At 33.3% G+C, this 22,647-nt stretch overlaps 1 protein-coding gene across 1 annotated transcript in view; it reads right to left on the minus strand.

The window, feature by feature from the left end:
• Positions 1–20,154, minus strand: part of LOC110461490 — a gene marked incomplete at its 3' end in the record, with an annotated part of 68,035 nt that extends 47,881 nt beyond the window's left edge. The window contains exons 1-6 of the mRNA XM_021514963.1: positions 20,067–20,154; positions 18,734–18,882; positions 18,363–18,503; positions 18,110–18,249; positions 17,726–17,840; positions 17,472–17,548 (exon numbers count right to left, since the gene is read on the minus strand). Of these exons, the coding sequence (XP_021370638.1) occupies positions 17,472–17,548; positions 17,726–17,840; positions 18,110–18,249; positions 18,363–18,503; positions 18,734–18,882; positions 20,067–20,154 (710 nt within the window). The remainder of the gene's footprint in view (positions 1–17,471; positions 17,549–17,725; positions 17,841–18,109; positions 18,250–18,362; positions 18,504–18,733; positions 18,883–20,066) is intronic.
• Between the last annotated feature and the right edge of the window lie 2,493 nt (positions 20,155–22,647).

Raw genomic sequence — 22,647 nt, forward strand, 5'->3', positions numbered from 1 at the left:
ACAGGTCTAACAGTGAACTTGATAAAGAAGACGCTGTGGTGTCTGCATATTCTTGTAAAATCCTTATTCCTGTAGACCCAATAGCACAAAGGGAAACAACCCTTATTACATACACATCTTCTCACCAATACACACATACCATCACTCATTCTTTCCAAACACAATTGGTAGACACTATCAACCTATACCCATATCGATTGAATAGTGATAACAATAGCATAGATGCTTTATGATATATTATACGTCTTTTATTTAATACGAACAGGTTCTGTAGGAACATCATTATATGTATATATATTATATTTTTTACTATTTCAGGAACTTTAATATATTTCGACAAATTTTTGGAATGGTATTCGCATTGAATACCATGCAAAGAACTTATCGAAATATATTAAAGTTAAAGTCATTCATACGCACACTTGAGAGTCTCAGATTATCGATGCCTTATAAGAATTATTCTATTTAATCAATTAATGTACTGTAGAAAACACATCATGTTATACGTTTCTAATTCTTTTTACAATCACAGGAATGTCTCAAATCAGCATTGTACGTACCAATCAACATTCGGCAGTATACCTGCTAAATTATTCTCAAAACAAATGGCACAAGGTGTCGGATTTGTGTATATTTACCAATATTATCATAGCGATTTAATGGTTGCTCTATAAAATGATAAAAAGGCTTGAAATAAAATATAAAGGCCGTTACTATTACCACCCGAGTGTCAATAGCCACTGCCGTGCGGCTACCACCGATTTGAGATGTTAGAAGAACACAAAGAAAGGACAGCTTTTACAGTTGGTTCTTTAATATTGTGGGAGGTTAACTGGTTACAATTCGGTCTCATCAATGCCCCTGCAACCTATCAAAGACTGATGGAGCACTGATTGGGAGATGATTTTCCAGGATGATCTGATTATTGTTTCCAGTTCTTTTGAAGAGCCCAAATGTGAGGAAAGTGTTGACAAATATCACTCCATATTCCAAGGAAACTGCTAAAGGAAACATTTATAAGGACGCATCAGAAGAAACTAATGTGTTCTCCATGCTAAAAGATCAACTTCCAAGCTTTCACAATACATTAGCCGGATGTAAAGTGTACAATATAGTAATCGTATATGGTGTAATAATATAGTTATAACTAGACTGATGATAAGCAATGACAATATGACTGATCACCTCCAAGTAACACTTAAATCTTCCGCAATTATCATTAACATCAACAATTGTATTGTTGATAACTCACTTGTATAAGAAATGTCATAGCAAAATGTATATTGTAATACTTGAACAATGAAGACAATCATAAGTTTAAGAACACTAACATTGTGCATACATATACATAATCAACACATAGTTCTAAAATATGTCAAACAAAAGTCCTCACCTGGCATGATCCAGCTTGTTGTATTGTAACCACAAAATGTTCTACAAATATGTATCAATTAAAACAGCATCGCAAATGTAGTTGCGTCACAGATGGGTTTTTATCAATATTGCACCTGTATGTGCTCTCAACCAAATCCTTATCGTGCAATAAAAGGATAGAACATTAAAGAGCTTATATATGGTATATTGATTAAAAACACAATGTTGTTATAACATGGGTTTTAAATTGGTATTTAACAGTGTACGTTGACAGAGTGATAATTGACAGTTACAACATACAGTCATACACATATAAAAGGCATCGATTTTTCAAGATGTATTTCTGGCTTTTGCGGCCTTTTGATTTTTTTCGGCGTGTCATAGAATATGGGTTCTTGATATTTTCAAAAAAGCGCAATTGTTTTGCCGTTATGAACGCGATTTAATATGCTACGAAGGCCTAGAAATGTAAACTTTTGAACGGAAAATAAACTTTAAAATGGAGTTATTACGCGGATAAAAGTGTAAGAATGCCTTTTTAAAATCGTAAACACGCGAATTAAGTCGTAGTAACGCATATTAAGTCGTAATAACGCATTTAAAAGTCGTAATAACGCAAAATAAAATCGTAATAACGTTTGTCATATGTCGTAATAACGCAAAAAGTGTCGTTATAACGCAAAAATGGCATATTAACGCCTTTAATTTGTCGTTATAATGCTTTTTGAAGGTACAAATATACCGGTGTTCCTCGGTATATTAGGCCTGACTGAACGCCTTTTAGGTACATCCACCGGTATCCTTATAATTTATCTGACGACTCAAGTTCCTTCTGTACAAACAAAGCCACTTCAATGATATCCGAAAACACTTTGTTACGGTACAAGTTCTTTCTGTACAAACAAAGTCACTTGGATGATATCTGAATACCCTTTGTTACGGTACAAGTTCCTTTTGTACAAACAAAGCCAACTCAATGATATCCGAATACCCTTAGTTACGGTACAAGTTCATACGCTTCAGTTTTGTTTTTAGTGTTGATTTGCTTATAATACTTTTATGCAGAATTACTTATCAATGAAGTATTTCATGTTGATGAATGATGTACTCTTTTGAAGTTTTTAAATCACGTATGAATCACGTTTCTATCTTTTGTAACAGGTTTTTGTAATATTTAATAAGTTATGACTAATTTTGATAGCATCTGACAAATGTGTCAAAAAACTAGATACCTGTGGTAGGAAGAAGATGATTTTTTAAGAATTAAAAAAAAAATAAAAAAAATCGGCGGCTATTTTGAAAAAGTGTATTTCTTTCGCTTGTCGCCATTTTTGATTATAGCAAGTTCATTTTTGCTGTACGACTTTACAATGTTTGATATGATGAAAATAATATGCAACAAGGTGGAAAATTCTACATTATTGGTATTTTTTTGCCTATTCAGTGTAACCGAAGCATTTTTTTATGTTTGTCCCCGAAAAAGGTGAAAAATAACGCATAATAATGCAACAAACTAAAAAACCGCACGGAGCCCCACTTTTGTGGCTGTTTTAGAAAGAGAAAAGCATTTTCTTTTGATTCATCAAATATTAAAAAAAGAAAAAAATAGCAGAACTTTTTTATATTAAGCGCTAAATCTGCAAAAAGAGATGATACAATGTGTAATTTTTATAAGTTAACAGAAAAAAAAAGTTTTTACTTTTATAATTTAAAATAACATTATTTTTTATCAATTCTGTTAACATTCATACAGTTGTTTGACGCACAACGCACCAAAAATAGCGTTCGCACACCGTCCGCTTCTTTCCGCACAACTGTGCGATTTGGTGCAATTTCGTGATCAATATTACGGAATGAAATAAATACGAAAGGCTCGTATGCAATAATGTACACTGTACATGCTACTGTAATTTCTCATCACAATAATTAAGATTATGTACAATTTTACAATGCATGTAACACAGTATACAGTGACCGTTTGACTGTCAAGAATGGGTTTGGCTCCTAGCTAGGTAAACGAATAGGTAAATAACAATTTGATGAGTGATCTGAGTTTTACCTGGTCTGTGCCTATGACCGTTATGAAAACTCAACTGGTTGTTAAGTATTTGTTATTTGCATTCGTTTTGGTTAATAGCTTCCCTCACCTGGTTTTCTCACCTTGGCGAGTTACGTAAGTGCCCCGGGCGGGGAAAAAACTACGGTCCAGGGACATAGTGGCTATGTTTACCTGTGTTGCCGAGACTGTGTTGTAATTTTACATGTGTCGATTTAGGTCGTTTAAAAAACATCGAAAACACCATTTAAAAATTTAAGAAAATATAAACAGAAAGATAAGCTTATAAATGAATATAGAAACATACTAAAAAATCAAGTTAATATGTTTAACCACGAAACTGTATATATTATTAAGCCATTCCTCAATTTACACCAACCACGATTGTTATCGCACAGCCTTCGTCGATCGTCCGCACAAATGTGCGCAAGCAATGATCGTCCAGATTTGTATCGTTCGCACTTCGTGAACACATCGTTCACACACCGTGCACACATCGTGCTCACATCGCACATCGTGTAACGTTGTGAGATCCCACAACTGTACATATTTAATAATACACTTGGAAGATATTGCCTTCATATTTCTACAAATGGTCAAAAAACAGTATGCATAAAATCACCGATAATCTGTCCATCTGTCATGACGAACCGATTAGTCGGCTCGACCGACTGTTTCAATGATCATAAAAAATGGTAAAATTAGCCTTTGCACTGTGCATTTTGTCCAAACTGCACAATGTATACACATTGGGTCAGGTCAAATGCTATACCTGAGGGGAATCGGCTTTTTTAGTACACAAACATAGTAGCATCGCGAAATTTAAATAATTTGGCAAAGATTTACCGTTCGGAGTTTGGATATGATCAATTCAGAATGGGTATAAATTAAACAAAGACATACAATATGTTCAACCGGGATTACACAATTCCTACAACTTCATCGTCGGTAAATTTTATCTTGTCATTTTTTCATAAATAATTCTCCAAAACCTTTCACAACCATATAGCTTTTACTGCCGTTTTCTATTCTTAGAACCAAAAGCTATTATCATAGGAGAACGATGGCGTTCCTTTAGTTTGGTATTAGTCATTTGGCGTTGTGTGTGTGTGTGTATGTGGTGTGAAATAGGGACCTCCGTGAGCATACACAACTTATCAACTTTAAGTGTAGAACCTTGTGTGTGTGCATACATGGACTTTAAGCTTTTGGATAGCTTTTCAGCCTTTGATATCAAAGGTCAAGGTCCAGGTCCAGGCCCGGGGGTTAGGTCTCTATCACTGTTACTATATGAATAGAAAAATCAGTTTATAAAATGCACTACTTATATTTTGAGTTCTGTTGAGCTGATTACACTCAAGAATGTATCCAGTGCTTTTATAAAAAAAAATCCACTTGCTTTCACTAGTGTTTGCTACATGTATACCTAACTACAGTTTCTTTTAAATCTTCAATAAACATAATTATTGAGAATAGTCACGGCGGCATTTAAAATATATATATAAATCTTATTACCGGTTAGCTTGTAATATTAATAATAATAATAAACATAAATGACATCTAAAATATAAGTTATGATATTGCTGAAAATATTACATGCAATTATATAGTACATTACATCAAATATCACAGAAAGCATAACTCTCATGCTTTGAAGGTCTGACAATAGTTAAATGGCCGAAGCCTTACATGCATATATGCTAATATAGCAACGTATAAAAATTACCAGGATATACGCTAATATAGCATCAATTAAAAACTGTTTTCTTTATCTAAAAGTATGAATCACAGTAGTGCTTTATAGCTCTATGCTTAAAAGTGTTAAAAGATGGTGATGACCTTACATCATTTGGAAGTGCATTCCAAGTCTTACAACTTGATAAAACAAAGTGACTAGAATAGAAGTTTGTCCTGTGCTTAGGAATGTACAACACATTCTGTTCAGCCCGTCGTGTAGCTCTGGAGTGGACACTGTTTACATGTTTAAAACAAGAACATAGATATTCAGGAGCAAGTCCATGTACACATTTAAAGGTCATTACAGTCTTTCTATAATTAATATACAATTTGATAGGCATTCATTTCAACACAGAACACATTTCGTTCGAAGGAGTTTCAAACGGAACATCTAAAATTAGGCTTGCTGCGCGTTTTTGTAATTTATTTACCTTGTTCGTTATATTGTCAGTAGAGTCAGTTCTTAAAACGATAAGTGGTGGTCTAAAATTTTTTCAGTCTCTACCTGTTGTATTTTCTCATTTTTAAAAGTCAAAGTTAGTTTTCACTTAATTTACAGCGCCTCTGTTTAGTTGTTAAAACCATACATTTTGTCTATATCTAAGTTAACAATCATTTTATTTTCAAAACACCAGTATTCCACTTTCTTTAAATCATGTTCTAATTTCGCTCTGACAAAATCAAATCAACCGTTTTACCAGAAGCAGACATTGTAGAGTCGTCTGCGTACATGTCCATCCTGCAAGTAGTTATCAACGGTAAATCGTTGATAAATACTAAAAACATCAAAGGACCAAGTATTGAGCCCTGAGGTACCCATGGGTTATCCTCTTGGCCTCAGATAGATTTCCTGAAATAGAGACTTTTTGATACCTATCACTTAAATAAGATTTGAACCAAGAGACAGCAGTGACATCACATTGATACATTTTCAATTTTTGTATTAATACAGTATGGTTAACTAGGTCAAAAGCCTTCCTAAAATCTAGGAAGACAACACCGTTTATATTTCCATGATCAATTTCCTTTGCCCATTTGTTAACAATATTTAAAAGGGCGGTTTCACATGAAAGATTTTGTCGGAAACCAAATTGTAATGAGAGAAGGAGATCTTGGGTATTAAGATAATTATTAAAAGTGCTGTGAACATGCCTTTCCAATATTTTGGAAATAACAGGTAAAATAGAAATAGGCCTATAATTGGACAACTCTGAGGCCTTACCACTTTTTTGTAATGGCATGACTTTAGCGAGCTTCAAGTTTGTTGGAAATTTACCACTTTTGATACTCATGTTCATTATGTAGGTGAGTGATGGAGCAATCTTAGCTCCAGCTAATCTAAGGAGCCTTGAACTTATGTCATCTAATCCTACTGCTTTATTTAAATCAAGTGAACACAGATAGTTTTGGGTAAAATCAACAGTAATATCAGGTATACTAAAAACAGTGTCTGGTGACAGCTTTGTTTTTAGAAAGTTTATTAAGTTATCAAAGTTTGATATTTGATCACTTAAGCTTTCCGGCCACTTCCGAAAAGAAATCCTTAAAATGATTTCAATTAATAAATCCACAGATGAAAAGGTCGGCAGTATACATATATGTTAATGTTATCATTAAAGTACATAATATTAACCTTAAATGACTTATGCGGTATATATAATTATATTGGCTTTAGCCCAGTGACGATTTTGATTGTAATCGTTATAATCTGAATCAATTCGTAGATGGGACGATAAAAAATGTCGTGTTGATAAAAACAAAATCACACTTATGACAAAGGAAAATATAATAGTTACCTATTACATAGACCAATAAGAATGTAGGTTATATTATACGTACTTCCTATGCGACATCTGAAGTATGCATAAGCACTTTCTAAGGGGTGGTCAAAACCAACTTTAGCTGTAAAAATCCCAAGATTTCAATAATTTGGTACTGTCCAATATCATCCATTGCTTTTAGATCTTCGATAATCCTAAGTCCTTGCGAGGGATAAATCAACTAATCAATTAAGTTACAGCTCATGAATTTAGCGTCTCGTATTAAAAACAACTAACTTAAAGAAATATATTTCTCTTTTTGCCGCATTTGTAGATTAAACATTCTAGGTCATATGTCTTTGCTCTATTTGTTGCGAGTTTATAACAACTAATGTTACAAATGTGTAATAAAGTTGGATATACTGATATAAGCAGAAATATTTTGTATGTGGTTCGGTAAAGCAGCAAACTTTGTCCCGTACTTTGTGTGTTGTCTGACTGTCTTTCTGTATTTATGTATAGCTTGTCCGTTTGTTATGCACAGTGAAACTTCTCTAACCCGATCATACATGGGATATGGATATTTGCCCGGTTGAGAGAGGGTTCGGTTTGCAGAAGTGTTCTAATTCGATCAGTTATGCACAGGAGGTAATTGATCGGATGACGATTTTTTATATTACATAATGTTCGTTTGTGATAAAAAGATATAAGTCCATGTTGTCTATTGTATTCATACGTGTACACTTATAAATTCTGATATTTTTTTACGGTGTCTACATGTCGACGTTGATTTGGTATTTAAGAAATTAGTGCGTATATCATGACTTTTGCGACAGATGTAGATTGCATATGGTCAAATTTACAGTACAACGTTCCAAAAGATGCATGTGGATGCAGAAATGAAGTAATAGACCTTGTTGGAGAAGCTAAAAACACTTGAAAAATTACAACAATCGCTTGGTGACCAATCTGTGCCTCCTTATTAATGGTGGAAAATTGCTAGATTTGTCATGCATTCAAATAATGTATCAAATTGTCTTCCTCCTCTTTCTGAAAATATTAACTTAAGGATGTACACCTCTGAAAAGTCAAAAATTTCCTGTATTAAACTTTTTTTCTTATATGGATTTTTGGAAAAAGGAGTAAATGACATAGTAGAAAATGCAAAAAAAAAATATGTCCGTGTGCTCGTTTTTGTGCTATGATCGGTCAAAGATACCAATTTACCACATGTGATTTTAGGTGTTTTTTTGGCTTTTGACCACTTGCAGAACAAATTCATACAATTTCTTCCAAGTGTGTTATCAGATATGTATAAATGTTTGCAGAATTGTTGAAAATATTATTTTCTTTTAAATTATGGAAGTAAAATTTCTTAATATTATTGTTTTAACTCAAAAAGCCGATTTTAGTTACCCCTACCCCCTATTTTTTAATGAAAAAATACTAATTTTTTACCTTTTTTTTTTTACAGATTAAACGCTTGATATAAAAAGTTCTGGTATTTAACTTTTTTTAATATTTAATGAATTAAATGAAAACGTGTTTCTCTTTCTAAAACATCTACAAAAATGGGGGGGTCAGTGTGCTTCTTTTTTTGTCCCATTATCATTTGTGTTATTTTTTTTTACTTTTTTCGGGGTCAAAAATCAAAAGTGCTTCAGTTATACTAAACACGTAAAAGAAAATATCAATAATGTATCATTTTCCAGTTTGTTGCAAATTATTTTTATCATATTGAACATTATCAAGTTGTACAGCAAAAAATGAACCTGCTACAATTAAAAATGGCGACACAATGACAATTTAAGTGATCAATCTAGTGCCAAAAAAGGTGAAATTTTGGCATTTTTTGAAGCGCAAGATTTACACAATAATACACATTTTCAAAATGGCCGCCGAATTGGTAATTTTTCTAAGTTCTACAAACAACAGGCATCTAGTTTTTTGACATATTTTTCAGATGCGTGTTTGCTAATAAACTTGATCATAAGTTGTTAAATATTACAAAAACCCAATACACCAGATCAAAACGAGACTTGAACGTGATTGAAACCTCAGAAGAGTACATCCTTAATACATCATCCATTTGAAAAAGCAGAATGTCTAAATAACTACTTCAGCTCAATATCAACATCTTCCGAAAATCTTCAACCCCTTACCCCCCATGAAAACACTTTTCCCTTCCTTCTAGACAATATTATTATATCGGAAGTGGACTCTAAATATCAACTGTGTTTACTTAATGATAAAAACCTCCTGGCCCAGATGGCATGATACCCAAGATAATAAAGAAATTAGCACCTTCTCTTATATGTCCTCAAACTTTACTTTGTAATAGGACTATTGAATCTGGTATTATAACTCTTTCTTGGAAAACAGCTTATATTAATGCAATATACAAAGGTTGGGTGCTCGAAATGATGTTTCTAACTATAGGCCAATATCTATTACATCACGTTTTAGCAAAATTGGTGAAAGAGTTAATTTCAAATATATGTTTTATTATATGAAAGAATGTGATATCATAACGAAACACCAATCAGGCTTCTTACCAAGATACTCGATTGTAAACCAGTTATTATCTATATATGACACTATTGTAAATAACTTGGATCAAAATAATGAAATCAGATTTATATTTTATGATGTAAGTAAGGCGTTTGATAGAGTTTGGCAGTTTCTGATAGAAAGCAGAGAGTATCAACAGAGGGGTTTTATTCAACTTTTAAGCGTGTCGAAACCGGTGTACCCCAACGCTTGGTCCTTGGTCCATTTCTTTTCTTAATCTATGTTAATGATATAACAGAATGTGTAACAAGTAAAATAAAACTTTTTGCAGATGATACTTCTCTCTATGAAGTAATGGGCAACAATCAAAATGAAATTGCAGTGAAATTAAATAATGATCTAGGTTATATAAATGCACGGGCAAAAAAATGGGATATAAGATTTAATTCACTAAAAACTGAATCTGTAATCTTTTCGAGGAAAAGGGAACAAAATCATCCAGATATTTTATTTGATAATAAAACTGTAATTACTAAACAAACTCATAAGCATCGTGATTTAACTGTAGTAGTGATGGAAAATGGACATATCATGTTGACAATATTTATGAGCTAGCCTATAAAAGAATGAATATATTGAGAATGTTCAAACACAAATTGAATAAAACAAGTCTTACACCAATATATACCTCTTTTAATAGACCAATACTTGAATATGGGGATGTAGTATGGGCCGTATAACTGTAGTAACCAAAATAAAAATATTCTTGATTCAATCCAGCTACAGGCATTAAGAATTATTACATGATTGCGTTGAGGGACCTCTCGTGGTAAGCTTTATGCAAAAATTGGACTTGAATCACTTTGCTGTACGCGAAAAAATCATAAATTAGCACATAAATGTAAGATACCCACTAAGAAATAGCCGTATGTTCAATCACCCTTTCTGTAGAACTGAGAATTATTTCAATAGTTATATAATTATTTTCCCTCAATGTGTAGAGAATTTAACCTTCTATCTGCAGAAACTTTTAATGCTACTTCCATTCAACAATTTAAAAAAATTATGAAGTCTGATAATATGAACAACACTGAAGAAATTGCTAGCACATTTGAAAACTATGGGCCAAGAAAATTCAATATCATAATTTGTCACCTAAATAGTGACTTATATATTGATCATCTAAATGACACACCAGCTTTAGAATGCAATTAGTATTAAATATTTCTCAATTTGTTATAACTGGTAATCATGATAATTTTAATCTAAAAACTCTAGTAAATGGATGCTTAATAGCAGGGATGTCTAGTGGAGGGATACGCAACTTCCTCTTTGCCTTAGTAAATATGTTCCGAGTGAGGTTGGCTTATCTCCCTTGATCGGTGTTCTGTGATACGAGCGCCCCCTAGCGGACAAGTTATGGCTTCATCAGAGCGGGGTTGAAGCGTGAAATTGGTGTGTAAACAAACCAATAATACTGAGTATTACTACATTTTTTGTTTATCTTGTTGTTGTGGGTTGTTTATATTACATCTGGTGGAAGTAGTAGATGGTGTCAAAGGACCCGATGTATTGATTTATTACCATATTTTTTCATTTTTTGTGACTGTGTTCAACGTCAACTGGATGTTGTTTTTTGAGATTCGAGATTTTGTTTTGCTAACCCAACAAAGTTGTGTTTCTAATTCCTCCTCAACGGAATGGTTTACATTAGAATGAAGTATATCCATGGAAAGCTTAATTAATTAAATTTTGTATGGGGTTAAATTTATGGCGGTGAGTTATTATTAATTTGTGTTATTTTTGTTTCAAAAAGAGCTAATGTTTTTATCACTTTTCGTCGGAAATGGCGTCATTATCAGTGAAACCATGTTGTCATCTCGCTGTTTAGATCAATTTTTCTTCCAATAAATTCCACCATTTTTCAAACAACGGATATCAATGAAAGGATGAGTAACTTTTGTATTGTGTAGACCCGAGTTTATTTGTCCTCCGTCAGTATTTTTGTTTTTATTGGTCAGGAACTGCCCGCTATGTTACGAACTTTTTTGTAAACATTTGAAAATTGTGGGTGGAAAAAATCTCATTACCACCCTTTTTGTGTTTCAAATGTCTTTCAAAGTATTTAATCAAGCTTTTCAAAATGAACGGCAATATAAAGCTAAATAAATTTTATTTTGTAATGGAGTAGTTTTTTGTCGGTGAGTTATTATTAATTTGTGTAATTTTTGTTTCAAAAAGAGCTAATGTGTGTATCACGTCGGAAATGGCGTCATTTTCAGTGAAACCATGTTGTCATCTCGCTGTTTAGATCAAATTTTCTTCCAATAAGCCTATATTCCACCATTTTTCAAACGTGGGATATCAATAAATTAAAAAGATGAGTAATTTTTGCAGGTGTTATTTGTGGTATGTCAGTGTTTTTGTTTTTATTGGTCTGGAAACTGACCACTGCAGTACTACAGTACTGTGGCGATACCCAATCTGGGACGGTACCCAATCCGGGACACTTGTGAGAAAGGGTCTAATGAAAATGGCATGTAATACAAACAAGCAATTTATTTTATTTTTGTATTTTTTTTAATGATACTCTGAACTGTATGCCGACTTATTTGACTGCCGAATATGCACGATTACAGGGGTGTACAATTTAATATATTGAGTACTAGTCCACTACACATCCCTGTCAAAATCGTCGTCTGAAATGTCCGACTCATTATATTCTGTAAACTCTCCAAGCAAGTGTTCTAAATCTATGTCATTATCCAAAGACAGAAAATCAGACGTTGACATGATGTGTGATTCATGATGAGACAATTTAAAAAGCGCTGAAGTATCCGATCGTGAAATGTTATGAACCGACTGCCTCAGAGTCCAAACCAAAATATAGCATGTTGACATGACACCGGAAGAAAGTGTGAGTATAACCTGACACTAGCGCGCAAGCGCAGACCGCCAGAGTAGGCTCTCGATGACTTCACGGTCCAGTGAACAAACACAAAAGCGACGATAAGTGTTCGCCACTGGACTCGGAGTTGCAAATCCCTCCACTACACATCCCTGTTAATATGCAGCGCTGATATTAACATATCCATTTTACAAAGTATATCTGACTACATTTATCAAACGAATAGGCTTGAAATGTAATCACACTCACAGCAAAACTTTACATTGAAAGCGATGCTATTATTCATAGAGTCATGATCACTCTGCTAATAAGTATTGATAATGGTGTATATCTATCTTCACAACAACTCTAGTGTTCTGCTGGACTGGATGGAATGTATGAGTGTACTATTATATAACCTGTTCATTACTAATCTAGAGTGCTTTGTTAAACAAATTTTAAGAGAATCAACTCCAATAATATAAAACAATAACTACATTTTCCTATATGAATCCATATCATATTCTGAAATTGTACAAAATGTTTATTTCTTGGTAACTTATCCTATATATCCAGTGGATGGAGGGTCAATGTGTTTATACACAGGGACTTTTGGGCCTGTATCCCTTGGATTTTATGAAGGATGGGTTGTCAATAAATATACATTTAATTAATTGTTAATATCTAAAACATAAACAGAAAAAGATTAAATAAAAGTTGTTAAATGTTCATTTCACAAGCTATATTGGGGTTATCTCCCCTGCACTGTTTAATTGGATTGTTATGACAGAATAAATGTAATGGTTGTAAATAAGTTTGGAAAGGACTTAAATAGGCCTAGCCTGATTTCAAATCCAATTGACATATATAAAGTCAATAATATCTGTTGAAATTGAAAAAAGATTATCTTATCATTATAAAAAAATCATTCTTTGTGTTGTATAACGATCTACTATTTCTATAACTATCATTAATATTAACAACGCTACCCCAGTTCTCTCGATAGGGATCTGAAATAACTGTAGATTGATATTGCAAGCGTTGTCAGTGAGCTAGAAGACGTCCGGACCACACGGCCCTGTTCTACTTACACTTTTCCACGTATTCCAATGTGAATATTTCCTTTGTTTATATTTCCCCCCGTTTTTCGATTTCGAGTTAACAGGGCGGTTGTGTTGACATTTCGTTATCTTCTTGTTGTTTTTGTGTTCTTTGTAAGCTTTGTTCAAAAGTGATTTTTCCATGTTTAAAGACAAACATTTAGATGTTTTCATACCTGTATAGATGTATACGTGTCAATGTAGATGTGTTATATGCAAATGTAACATGCACGATTTATCTGCTATTTGGTTCATTGTGTAATTGTATTTATTGATAGAGAAAATGAAGCCACTGTTTAATTTTTTCTTCACATCAATTCAAATCCAAATTTTAACAAAATTATAATCGGCTTTCTTTACATCTTTCAGCAAGTCTACTTCGGTGGTTTTAATGCTAGGCTTTTTGTCTCAAAAGATGGATAACAATATCAAAATCATTTACTTGATTGAAAAAATTATTATGAATCATCTTTCAATGAATTAGATACCNAATTAGCTCATGGAAAATGATGTCAAAGGGAATCCAAACTTAACTTAAACGCATTGTTTGCTGCCTGTTACCTTTCACAGTTTTTAGACTTAAAATGAAAATAAATGAACAAAAAAAAAAAAAAAAAACACAAAAAAAACATGTCAAGCTGCATAAAACAGGTATAATAGCGTTAGTACAACAATCTAACCAAAGGGTTATAAGCGACGTCAAAAACGGTATAGTCCCAAGGTGGACATTTACAGGTTAGTATAGTCTGGTTAAGTTGCTAGCAGTCAAGTGCAGAAACATAAAGAACCGCAAACAAGTGTTTTATTCCGATCAATATCTTGAAAATTAACATTTTATTCAAGTAGATTGGAATGTTTAAATTCTTTAAAAAATATGGGAAACTTTAAATCACCTGGTCTAGACGGTTTCACAGTTGAAATTTATAATTTTTTCTTCAATGATTTACATGAACCTCTAATAAATTCTCTTAACAAAGCATTAGAAGTAGGACAACTATCTATTTCTCAGAGACAAGGCGTAATTAATTGCATCCCAAAAGACGGAAAGTCAAAACTAGTTTTGAAAAATTGGCGACCAATATCTCTTTTAAATGTGGACTATAAAATTGCAGCAGCAAGTATTGCAAATAGAATAAAACCAGTTTTACAAGATTTAATCAGCAATACTCAAAAAGGGTTCATTAAAGGTAGATATATAGGTGAATGTACACGTCTTATTCTTGATCTTATTGAAAAGACTAATGAAAAAGATATTCCAGGGCTACTTATTCTATTAGATTTCGAAAAAGTATTTGACTCTCTAGAATGGCATTTTATACAAAAAGCTCTAACGTTTCAAGGATTTGGACCAAAAATATTACAAGTTGTATTTATAATAACGGTCACGGATTAAGATTTTTTGACATTAAAAGAGGAGTTCGACAAGGAGACCCCTTCCCCGTATTTGTTCATTTTGTCTGTGGAATTACTAAGCAGTTCCTTTAAATTTAATCCTGATATTAAAGGGCTTAATATTGACCACTCTGAATACCTACTAAGCCAATATGCAGATGATTCAACACTCTGTCTTGAAGATGATGAACAATCTCTAAAGGAAAAATTTGTTACTTTAGATTATTTTGAAATTAAATTTCGGAAAAAACCCATGTAGTTTGGCTAGGGGCAAAGCGGCCTTGTGGGGTAGAATACTTGCAAGAAAAGAATATTGTTTGGAATCACAGAGGGAAGTTTAAGCTCCTTGGGATCACATAATAGGATCTGAACCAGGAGGATGTAACATTACAAAACTTTGATGAAAAAAATGAATCTGTTAACAAACTATTAAATGACTGGTCTTTTAGATCTCTTAGTCACACAGGGAAAGTCACGGTGATCATGACACTAGCACTCCCAATATTCACACATATTTTACAGTACTTCCAGACCCTTCTGATGTGTTCATTAACAACCTCCAAAAACCTTTTTCGTTATGGTCAGGGAAAATTGACAATATTAAAAGTAATATAATAATAAACTCATACGAGAATGGAGGCCTTAGACTCACTCATATAAAATCATACTGCCAAGCACTAAAAATGACATGGATAAAAAAAAATACAAGACCCCAACAACAATTTTCCCTGGAAACAAAATATCTGATAAACTTGGCCATAATCAATTTGGAACATGAATAGCGAGGGCTTAAACAACAGAGCAGATCACTTCAATTCTTTCTGGAGTAATATTATCAAAATATGGACTTCTATAGAGCGTGCTCCACCCACAACCCCGTCAGAAATACTATCACAACCAATATGGTTTAACAATAAAATTAAGATAAACAAACAGTATGTACTGTATCAAAGGTGGGTAGAAAATAATATGTTCTTCATTAAAGACTTAGTTAATGACAGGGGTGAATTTATTGATGTGAATCAACTTAAACTTCAATATGATATCCAAATTAACTTTGTTGAGTACTATGGCTTACTTGCATCTATCCCAAATTCACGGAAAAACGTGATTAAAACATACAAGAAAAATATTGATGTACTAGAAAACAAATACATACAAATACTAAAAGGGAAAGAAAAGATAACTAGAGATTTGTATGCAGTATTGGTCAATCGATATCTAGATCTCCCTATTTCATCTATGCAAAAATGGCAAGGGAAAATTGGATTAGATATAACAAATGACAGTTGGAAGATGTACTTCAAACTACCCTTCAGTATAACAGATGACACAACACTACAAACTTTTCAATTTAAATTGCTACATGGAATACTCGATACAAACTCTAGACTAATGAAAATTATCATTACAGAAACAGAAATTTGTAATATTTGTACGTTAAATAGAGAAACGCTAACGCATTTATTTTGAGATTTTCCTCATACACGTGCGTTCTGGTCATTTTTAAGACAACAATTTGTAACTTATTGTAATATAGATTTTCCATAGTCAAATATTTCCTTTTCATTTGGAATAGATGACACTCCTGAAAATGAAAGTGTGAATATGTGTATCATCATCATAAAGAAATATATTTACTCATGCAGAAACAAACATACAATGCCAACTATTGGCGGGGTTCGTTCTGCAATATCATACTATAAGCTAATTGAAAATCAATGTATCCTGTCATATCCCCGTGCAAAAGCCGACCAAGTAGTAGCGAAGTGGGCCGTTATCAGCACAGCATTGAACATTGATTAATTGAATTTAATTTCATATTTTACTCATTCTTAATATCGATGTTAATCATATCTAGAATTATTTATTACCTAAAAATAAGAACGCAAGCAGTTGTTATTGTACAGGAAAAAGACACAAAATGAAAAAAAAAGAGAGATAGAATTCATTAGTATGCGAGACAATATGAAATACTATGTAATAAGTGTCATGTACTCCACTGTGTACTAACATGTGAACATTCAAAAATAAAGTATGATATAAAAAAAAAACATTTCATTCAAATAATGCTTTAACGGTCACAAATATCCTTTTTACTGGTTCTTTTCCGCGTCGCCAGTAAAGCTCAATTGGCGCCAGTATAATTACGGTATACCACCGCAAATCTCATAAAATAATGTCTACTTCTCCAACAACCAATATACGTTTCCTCACTCTCGACTCATTAATTAAACCTACTAGGTGTTACTAAACATTCTTGGTTATCCAATAGTTGATAAAATCCTGGAATTTATTTTAAAAGTCGATCTAATGAGTTAGATTAACATAATACCAAATCACAACTCTTTGACATAACATGTATAGCAATGCCTATCAACACATATTGTATTGCATATAATACAACAATAACGTGTATATTCTTGTCCACACAGATAATGTTACAAGTAATACAATACAGTTTTCACATTCCCTGTCTATCAATGCAGATCGGGGCACATGCAATACAACACTGACCAGTATATCTTTATGCATAAACTTTTATTCATTTTACAACAGTTATGAAACAAGTCATGGAAAATTGTTCAGTTTACATCTCTTCTAAGGGTCATTTTGAAGTGTGGTCCATTGTTTCTGTATATGTGGTCGGTAACTGAATCCCAGATAATAGTTCTGTTGATTCTATATTGTTTTTCCTCCAATTGCCTATCCTTGAATTGAAAGCACAGGCCTAAAAGAGTACAAACCACCAACACGATAAAAGATCAAAACAGAAATAGATATACTTTATATCTGAATTAGATAAGAGAAAGTAATTGTTTATTTTATAGTTCAATGTTAAATGATAATGCAATAACTGTCCTCAGCTCAGCAAATGTTTATGAAATGATAAGATATGTAAACTTACCTCGAGGAAATCCAGCACATTCATCATCACAACCAAGACCACGCTGGAGGACGCCATCAATATCAACATCAAGAAGAAATGCTTGTAAGAGTTCAGAGCACTGTTCAATTCAGTCCTGTGAGTAGGATATATAAGTTCTTGTTTAAAAAAACACCTTATACAACAGTGATCATGCAGCTAGTTTTACTACACCGAAAGAACAACTAATTTGAACAGAGACTGAATACAAAAATCTAAAATATTGGTTTCTCCCTTATGACATCTGTCAATGATTTAGTATTTGAAGACACATTGATCATGTTGTAGAATTGTTGATAAATATCGAACATCTGTTCTTTCTATATGGACAGATTCAATCATCTAATAACGTTAATCGATACGTACTGTTCAGGTTTCTGCAGTATAAATCCAGCGGCAAGTAAGCTGAACGCTGCTGTTAGGTGTCTCACTAAATAAAATATACCTCCGAGAGTCCCAACAAAGGCTGCGGGACTGATAACGACTAGGAGCTGCCACATTATTATCTAAAATATTCAACAGAGCCATGCATTATACTTAATGTCACTCAGTAACATGACAGAAAAGCATCCCTAGTGTATACACTCCACCTACATCAAACATCGATATACAAACTTACAGAATATATAGTTGCACCTGTTCCATCTGCTATAGCGAGGATAAGGGGGTGGATGGCCGGACAGAATCCCAATAAAACAAAAACAGACGTCATCCATATGAGGGCTGCTGTGAGAACGACTCCATGACAGTCAATGTACTTCTATAAAACAAATTTGTTTATTAACTGTTCATAATTTCACAATCAGTATAGCTATGTATTCCATTGTATGCATGTACATGTATGCTATAAAATTCTATCGACATGATAATACATATGTCATTCACAGTGCCCAAAGCCAAAGCGACGGTAGGACATTGATGTTTTTGTTCATCTTTGTTGCATCTTGGTTTATTAGAAACATGTAAAAGGCTGAAGCTAGAAACACTTACCAGTAAAATAGATACGACAGGAGTTAACAACATAACGATAGAAGGGACGCTGGCAATGTAGTCTGCCTCTGCCACTGTCAAGCCATACCGTACCTCCAAAAAGTCTCTACAACAATAGAAGAAAACTCTATGACGGTAGCTCCGCTCTGCTAAAACATCAAAATATACTGATGATTGTTTAAGATTCTAGTGTTAAAAAAGTTGAAGGAGAAAATCAAATTAGGGAAAATACGGTAGCAATATTCTTACGGTAGATTGGTTTGCTTGCAGATCCAAGCGCCTTGGATAAACCCCATCGTCCATATAAACAGCCAAAAATTCGTCGGCAGGGCAATTATGTCTTTAAGTGTCTAAAATAAAAAATGGAAGTTTTTAATCTTGGATACTTCAATTACTTAAACAAGAAAACCATCAGTTTCTTTTATTAAAGAATTGCGTCAAGCGATTGTGTTAGAAATGCAACTCACTGGAGTTTTGCTTTTTTCAGAATCATCTGCTTCCATGGGTTTCTGCATTTGAAGAAGTAAGACGAGACAAACTGCACACATACAACTAAATCCAGAGGCAACTACTCCTATATAAAATAAATGTCAACAGTGTGCTTCCATGAAATATGACAACACAAACCACAGCAATTTCGAAAGGAAACAAGCNAGAAAGTAAACAAGCATATGATTCTGGAATATAAGCGTTGCTGCACCACATTATGAATTACCTAATGTCTTCTCTCGTGTGACCTTCAATTATCGCATCATATCGAGGATACCTTCACAAAATTACGTATATACCAATGTCAACTATGAGGGTAATCTTTGAGGTACATATATAATCAAATATTTTCACTGGGATGATGGCATGCAAAAACTATGGCATCTATTGACCTGTATAAGATCTAGTGATTACGATTAATCAATTGTATAATTAAGTTCTTTTAGTTCCTACCTAACCATATAGAGACGCGTAATCCAACTGCTGCCACTATGTTAGGTGTTACAAAATAGCTTAAACTTTGTCCCACAAGTCCGATTGAACCAAACGCCACGGGCACAAGAGTTGCTCCAGGGAAACAATGGGCAACCACTCTGGCCTGAAGTACTAAAGAAAGGAAAACAGAAATGCATATGCCTTAAATGGAGTATTTGATGTCGCATACTACGTTATAACATTATTATAAGCGACATGAGCCAAAATAATTGTAATGCGTTATGGTCTGTGTCAAAATACATGTTGCTGTAAAAATAATCGCTTTCATGGTAACTTTAGATAAGACATTTCATCAGAATTTAGCAAACAATTCAAATATAGATTTTGCTCACCCTGTGTATGAACATACCTCTAATTGTTCCACTCCCAATGGCCAGTATGACCCGCCCAGCAACCATCAATATGTACATAGGTACAGTAGTCTGACCATGTGTCATAGCTCCAATTGCGAAAAGGACTGAACCAAGCAACGGCATTAGGCTCAGAAAAATCGCAGAACCTAGAATAATCAAGCATGGAGAAGCAAAGCATATCAATGAATGTTCCAGAAAGTATTTTTCGAACTCTCATTTCCTTGCCATTGTCTTATGTTTGCTCATTGCGCTTGTCACTGGCATTAACGATACGAAATTGAATCGCCATGTCTAGACATGAAAGTAAGATGTTAAGTTAATTTCTAAATTTTCTTCAGAATTCACGGTTAAGACACGGTAATATTTAGCAATTGCCCCTTACTGAAGCTGTGACCATGGCTGCACGTATATTTATAACGAAAAACAGATTTGTCCAATGGGCAAAGATATATCAAGCAACCAAAAATAAATCACTATTCCATTGGCACATTTTGAAGGGGACTAATAATATTTTATATGATGAAAACGCTAACGAGCTGCAGTAATGTGTCATTTCAGCAAAATAGAGTCACAGAGTCACTGCGAAGAAGAGGACGACGGTAAGTATCTTTAAACCTGAAACAAAAGCTTTACAATCAATTCGAAATTCCGTTTCAGAAATATGAAGTATTTGATCCAAATTACTAAAATATATTTCCACATACTTGATTGGATATAACAAAGACGTGTAGGTTAATACACATTTAGTTATGCAAATATATTTTGATTGATGAGCCCAATCTGTCACTTTAGGAAACAATCTCATACACTTTATAATTTAAAACCGAATAAAACTATTAACAAAACACTTGATATACTTACCGCTGTTACCAATTCTATCGATCATGAAGCCTGAGGGCAAACTGAAGATAGCTGACCTGTTAATGGAAGATATCTTCATCAGTTATTCATTAGTATTGTAGGGGCGATAACTCTGTTATCGTTCCTCGGAACGAAATGATAACACGGCTAAATTCAGCTAATTTGCCGCATTTATCAGTGATTTGAGTACGAAAAAAACCTCTCAATAACTTTTGCTGAAACTTCCATATATGTAGAAATCCATGCATATTTGTTATATCTAGGGGAAATCTAGATATGGAGATATTTAGGGTCAAACACGCTAACATCGGCATTTCGACCATTAGTTTCTGTATAATTCATTATGGAGAATTAGCGCTTTAAGCTGACGAGCTGAAACTCCAAATATAAGTAGTCCAAGTTATTCTGAAGAAAACTCTATATATGGTTTTTCGATATCTTTCACAGAACGGCCCAAAGATGGGATGTATTTATGGGGTTTGGTGGAATTTTCCAGAATATCCGATTTCCCCGTAGTCAAGCGCCAATTTAGGTATCCCCTTATAGGCTAGAATTGAGACAATAGCTTGTTGTGCATGCGTTAAATACGAAGAAATGTTCTAGCCGCTTATCCGGTTCAACTTGTAGCGGTGAGTTGGATTGAATTTTCACTAGTGTTAGCATTTTTTACCATTTTATTATATCAAAGGCGATGTTCTAGGTTATGGCTATTTTACTACGATCAATGTTTGCTCCTGATCACAATTATGCATGTAAGATATGACCCAGAGTTTAAAATCTCTTGTAAAATCCAGTAGGCCTACTGTAGCCTACATGTTTATTTACGTTGCAGACGCGAAACAGTTCTCGTTTCCTCAATATTTACTTTCGTTATTTGTTGTTTGTTTTGTTTCTACATTTGATTAAATTAAGATTTCGGTGTGTGAAGCCTGTTTATGTGTTTGTGGTAATCTCTCATCTGTGATACATGTATTTTGTTTACGTCTAAAAATAGCAACGGTAATCCCCAGCTTGATGAGATATCACTACACGCGCGTTCAGCATTATATATTGGTGTATAATGAAAATGAGCGTTACAACTGTTATAGGGTCAATTACAGCGATGACTGTAAATGAGTCATAATCCGAAATTGTCACATTGTTTGGAAAAAGTAAACTCAAAACAAAGGTGGTGTTACTGCATTTTATTTCATTTACAGTATAAAAAAAAACAAATTTATTTTAATAAACATTTAAAGTGTTATTTCCTAAAATTTGTTGTTTTGGTAGTTATAACCAAAAAATACGACACATATTTACAAAAGTTCCATCATGTAACCATTAAAATCAAAAATAAATAGATTTAATTATTCTTGTGATAAAATATCAATATTCTATTTTTTCATATATTATTGTTTCAAAAGTATATATACTTTTTCATAGTTATTTTTTAATTCAATTAACAGCTAGGCTGAGACCAGAATGTTCGTATTTCATATTTTTGATTTTTTTCTTGACAACTCCACAACAAACCAATATTTCAATATTTGAAAAGTTAAAAGCAATTCAAAAGAAACACAATTACCAAGTACCAAAACCCAAGTACATAAAATCTACTTGTCCGACAGACTAGTTGACAATAAAGATCACTCGTCTGTCAGCAAATCTGCTCCTCGGGACGTAGAAAATCACAATTGCAATTGCAATCAGAAGTGAAAATTGTGTAAAAATGTGTAC

This window comes from Mizuhopecten yessoensis, unplaced genomic scaffold (assembly GCF_002113885.1).
Source record: "Mizuhopecten yessoensis strain PY_sf001 unplaced genomic scaffold, ASM211388v2 scaffold10625, whole genome shotgun sequence".
Taxonomy (NCBI): domain Eukaryota; kingdom Metazoa; phylum Mollusca; class Bivalvia; order Pectinida; family Pectinidae; genus Mizuhopecten; species Mizuhopecten yessoensis.